Genomic DNA, 6000 nt, shown 5'->3' on the forward strand with positions numbered 1-6000 from the left:
AGTTGCAGGTATGTGCGCTGAAGCTTGCAATCTAGATGTGGTGTGTGTATTGTACGTAGTGGTCAGACCTGGATCCTAGGTCAGCCCATTTCTTTTGTGGACAATTCTTTAGGTATTGTCAATATTCAGATTTTGTGTGTGTCATGTAAATTAGTCTTAGGCTTGGTGGATGCATGTTCACAGGAAATCTGGGCATTCAATTTTAACATCTGATTGAGATAAGATCTGCTGCCCATTGAGGAAAGTGAAATGTTGTTTTATTCAGCATGATGGATATTTCTCTATTCTAACATCGTATGGCTAAAAAGGCTTTACCAGTTTGCGATGCTTCATACAGAAAGATATACCAGGTCTTATGGAAGCTAGAATCAGCAATAGAAGCTAATTTGTGCCTTGTGTTTGAGTCGGTTTGGCGAAGTTTAAAATGGTCTTCGTGGTTGAAGCTGACACTTTGACTTTTCCAACTTTGTGAGAACCATGCTGGTTTAAGACATTGTTCGTGTAAGTAAAATAATATTGTTTGTAAATTATAAAGTGGAATTAATGATGAATTAGTTATTTAAAGAAAGCTTTGCTTGTGATAGTTTATTGTTTTGGCGGGAAAATCAAATTTAGATTTTCATAGTGTGATAAATTTTGTATTCAGTATAAAGTTCCGAATTGAACATAGTTGAATTGGTGTTGAACCTATCATGTAATTTTGTGTCGAGATTGACAATTTAAATCATCCTGCGGTAAAGACATAAACTTCAGGAATTTAAAATATATCTTGTGGAACTAGCCGTGTGTGAATGTTGTAAAGAAGTTCCACATCGTTCATTAATCAAAGAAAGAAGTCAGTAGTATATTCTGTGGCTCATTTGGAAATATGAAATAGTCTTCCAGATAGAATATTGTGTGAAGTTTATCATATGAACTTGAAAACAAATCCTAGTCACGGATTCATTAATTGTATTTATACAGCCGTACATGGGTGTGTATACTCTACTCTTGGACTTGGACGTTGGGAACTGTTGTTTTCGTCGACACTCTGCATTCCATGTAATTAACAGTTGGTTGAATTAGGCGTGGCTACGTGTTGTGGCATCATTGATGAGAATGGATTCAACGCACTGTATAACTGCCAACGTTGTGATGGAACTCTAGTCATGTAACGACGTTTAAAACGTATCCTTTCCAAGTGCACTTGGTATATTTTTTTTATCGCGAATGATTAAATTGAGTATACTCATTATTTAGGTTCATCCGACTAGTCATAATATATTTAACCGTTATTGCCATTGTGATATTTATTTATTTTTCATGCGTATAAGAGAACTTTTTTTTGAAGTATTTATTATAATCCTTTTGTTGCGTGACATTATTCCGTCTCTTTGTTGTTCACATTATTGCTGCGTGGCTTTGCTTAGCGTCGGTTGGGAATTTCAGTCCAATCCTGACATTTGTGGGGGCTCGTCCGGGAAATAAAAACGAAGCTAATAGCAAAAGTTACCAGTTATTTTGTGAACAAGATTGATGACTATTTTGTCCGTATTTTTGCGCATTGTTGGAAGAGTGTTTGGTTGTGTCAAAATAGTGTCAGTAAGGTATTCAAGTTCAATAGGCTCATTTGCAATTCTGCTTCTATATACGATTTGTGCATTGAATTTCTGGTTGCGCTCTATTGCAGTCATTTTTTCCCAATCATGGATACTGATAAATTAACTTTGTCAGGAGAAAAGATGGGTTATACAGGGGAGGACCTAAAACAATTTGCCAAGACGCAGCGTGACCTTGCGCGAGATGAACGTGCAGCACAGCGCGAATATGAGAAAGAGGCACTTGTATTGCAATTAAGAATTGAGGAACTAAGGAAAGAAAATGCAGCTAAGGGCATTAAAACAGAACATGCATCTGCAGGCCAGGGTAAGGCAAAAATTCCCAAATTGCCAGAATTCCGTGAGGACAAGGATGACATTGATGCTTACTTACAAAGATTTGAAAGGTACGCGGAATCAAATAAATGGAACAGGGATGACTGGGCTTTAAATCTTAGTGCATTGTTGCATGGGAAGGGTTTAGATACTTATGCTAGGCTTGCACCAACTGATACTTATGATGTTCTAAAATCTGAATTACTCAAAGCGTATCAAATGACCGAAGATGGATTAAGAAGTAAGTTCCGTTCAGCTAAACCCGAACAAACAGAAAGTGCTCCACAGTTCGCGACAAGATTGGAGAACTATCTGATTAGGTGGGTAGAACTGGCTGCTGTAACCAAGAATTTTGCTGGGTTATCGGACTTGTTAATACGTGAGCAATTTGTCGCTGGCTGTAACAAAGACATGGCGTTGTTCTTAAAAGAAAGGAAACCTAAAAATGTTGCCGAAATGACTCAATTGGCTGAACAGTACATAGAGGCGAGAGGTGGATGGAATGCTTCCTTTGGTGGTAAGTTACCACATCAAAAGGGTCAACAATCTTCAGGTAAGAAGACTAACACTACCCCTCCCACTCATGGTACTAATCCAAAGCAGAGTACGAATACTGGAGGTAACCAACGAAGGTGTTTTATTTGTGATAAAGTAGGACACATAGCTAAAGACTGTTATCGCCGCACAAGACCTACTTTGAAAGCTGCTAGTTTACAGGGAAGTGCATCACATGGACACAAATCAGGTAAACAAGGTAAGAAGTTAAATCAGACTGATACTTCATCTTCTCTTTGCACTGCATGTAGTTGCGAGTCTTGTGGACAGAACAGGGTGCAGACTGCATCTGCTTGTTTGCTGGTCTCAAATGAAATGTATGGTGAAGGTGTGAAATCGGACGTTGCGTATGTAACGATGTCTTGTGGTCATAAACTTCCTCTTGCGAGTGCTGCGTGTAGTGATAATTTAGTAGAGGATATGCCGGTCGTTCAAGGTTTTCTTGGTAGTAAGGAGGTTCAGGTGATGAGAGATTCAGGGTGTGATGCAGTAGCTGTAAGGAAGAGACTTGTGCCAGAAGAGAAATTTACTGGAGTATATGACAAATGTCGTCTTATTGATGGTACGGTGAGAACTTTTCCTGTTGCATGTCTGGATGTTGATACACCATATTTCACTGGTCATGTTCATGCTCTGGTGATGAATGATCCTGTGTATGATTTGATTTTGGGTAATAATCTCCGTGGGGTACGTGAACCTAAGGATCCTGATCCTGATTGGAAACCACATTGTCAGTCAAGTGTAAACACAGATGACGAGGTCCATGGTGAAGTTAGTAATGTGATGAACGCTGTACAAACTCGTAGTCAAAAGGTGGCAAGTGAGAAACTCAAGAAAGCTCTTAAGGTACCAAAGGTAGTTACTGAGATTATTTCTGCTGACGAGTTGCAAAAGGCTCAGGCTGATGATCCAAGTTTGAATAAGATTCGCGAGTTAGCAGAATCGGGTGAAGTAAAGGTGAGTCGTTGTGGTGGTACATCAAAGTTTGTGTGTAAGGATGGTATTTTGTTCCGTGAATTTCAGTCTCCATCTGTCAACTTTGGTGAAAGTCTCAACCAAGTTGTTGTTCCTCAACCATTTCGTATGCAAGTTATGAAGTTGGCTCATGAAACGCTCTTAGGAGGACATGCTGGTGTGAATAAAACCACTCTCAAGGTCTTGAAACATTTCTTTTGGCCTGGTGCACAAGCAGACATTGGTAGATTATGTAGATCATGTGATATCTGTCAGCGAACATTTCCCAAAGGTAGAGTAACAAAGGTTCCTCTTGGTAGTATGCCGATCATCGATGTTCCATTCAGTCGTATAGCGATGGATCTTGTTGGTCCTATTTTTCCGTCTACAGAACGAGGTCACCGTTTTATCCTTACAGTAGTGGATTACGTTACTCGTTTTTCTGAGGCAGTTCCGCTTCGTAACATAGATTCGATATCAGTAGCAGAGGCACTGCTGGATATTTATTCCAGAGTTGGTTTTCCACGTGAAGTACTAAGTGATCAAGGTAGACAATTCACGTCTGAAGTGATGGCTGAAGTCAATAGATTGTTATCTATCCGTCAGTTAACCACAACTGCTTGGCATCCGATGACAAATGGTATGTGTGAAAGGTTCAATGGTGTGTTGAAAGCTTCTCTGAGAAAGATGTATGAAGAACGTCCTCGTGATTGGGATAGGTATATCAATGCATTACTTTTTGCGTACAGAGAAACCCCTCATGCTAGTACTGGGTTTTCTCCGTTTGATCTTTTGTATGGTCGATCTGTGAGAGGTCCTCTTGGTATGTTAAAGGAGTTCTGGACAGGTCAGATAGAAGAACCAGAAACCAAGACCACATTTGAGTATGTTCTGGATCTGCAGGATAGGTTGCAGAAAACATGTGATCTTGCTAGGGAAGAGATGAAGAAGTCTCAAGGTACGTACAAGATGTACTATGACAGAAAGGCTAAGGCTCGGAAATTTGATGTGGGAGATGAGGTATTGTTGTTGCTCCCTACAGACCATAACAAACTTCTATTACATTGGAAGGGTCCATTTCCTGTGGTAGGTAAAGTAGGTAGTATGGATTACAAGGTGGATTTTGGTACCAAGGTGAAGACATTTCATGCAAATTTACTGAAGAAGTATTTTCGTAGAGATACTGATCAACCATCCAAGGTAGTGGCTGGTCTTCTACAGATTGCGTGTAGTGCCATCATTGAAAGTGAAGTACAAGAAGAGTCAGAAATGTCAGAGGAAGATGATGTGTCTTTGACAAATGAAGATCTTCTACAGATTCCATCTTTTCAGGCCGAAGAAACCATAGCTGATGTACATATCAACCAAGACTTGACAGAAGAGCAGAGTTTGGAAGTGAAGAGATTGCTAGGTAACTATAGTAGTGTACTAACCGACAAACCAGGGTTTACACATCTGGGTTCGCATGATATCAAACTTACGGATAGTACACCGGTTCGTACCAAGCCATATCCAATTCCATATGCCTTACGAGATTCGGTGAAGGAGGAAATCAAAACAATGTTGAAGTTGGATGTGATCGAACCATCAACTAGTCCATATGCATCGCCGCTGGTTGTTGTCAAGAAAGCAGATGGTAAGAATCGAATATGTTGTGACACTCGCAGAATTAATGCGATTACCGAATTTGACGCAGAGGGGATTCCTTCTCCTCAAGAAATCTTTGATCAATTGGGAGATGCACAGTATTTCTCAAAGTTAGACCTCAGTAAGGGTTATTGGCAAGTTCCACTGACTGAGAATGCCAAACCGCTTACTGCGTTCCTTGCTTTTGATCAGTTGTATCAATACCGGAGAATGCCGTTCGGGCTCGTCAACGCTCCTGCGACATTTTCTAGGATTATGAGGAAATTGTTGAACAATTTTGACAAAGTAGTAAACTACATAGATGACATTAGTGTATACAGTCACTTGGGAAGAACACTTGGAGAAATTGAATGAACTTATGAAGAGGCTTAGAGATGCGAACTTGACTGCTAAACCTTCTAAGTGCTATATCGGCTTTGAACGTGTCGAATTCCTAGGTCATACTGTTGAGAAGGGATGTCGTCATCCAAATCTAGATAAGTTGGAGGTCATACAGAAGGCTCCACGTCCTGTGACCAAAACACAGCTGAAGTCGTTTTTGGGTCTTGCCGGTTTCTACAGGCAGTACATTCCAAACTTTGGAGCCATAGCGGTACCATTGACAGACAAGACGAAAGCTGGTGAACCAACGAAAATCAACTGGGAGAGAAGCCAAGAAGTAGCATTTCAGACCCTCAAGAGTATGCTTGGAAAAGCACCCATTCTACATCTACCAGATTTCCATCGTCAATTCATTCTACGCACAGATGCAAGTGATGTAGCGATCGGAGCTGTCCTGTTCCAGGATTTCGAAGGTGTCAAATTTCCACTTGCATATTTAAGTAAGAAGTTGAACAAAGCACAGAGAGGATATGCGATAATGGAGAAAGAGTGTCTTGCCGTTGTATGGGCAATTCGCAAGTTAGAACTTTATTTGTACGGACGAGACTTT

At 40.3% G+C, this 6000-nt stretch overlaps 1 protein-coding gene across 1 annotated transcript; it reads left to right on the top strand.

Moving 5' to 3' along the window:
* Positions 1-1685: 1685 nt before the first annotated feature.
* LOC140172069 (uncharacterized) lies at positions 1686-5423 on the top strand. The gene has a single exon (XM_072195417.1). The coding sequence runs from the start codon at positions 1686-1688 to the stop codon at positions 5421-5423; it is 3738 nt and encodes a 1245-aa protein (XP_072051518.1).
* Positions 5424-6000: the final 577 nt, after the last annotated feature.

The sequence above is a fragment of the Amphiura filiformis genome, chromosome 15, assembly GCF_039555335.1.
Source record: "Amphiura filiformis chromosome 15, Afil_fr2py, whole genome shotgun sequence".
NCBI lineage: Eukaryota > Metazoa > Echinodermata > Ophiuroidea > Amphilepidida > Amphiuridae > Amphiura > Amphiura filiformis.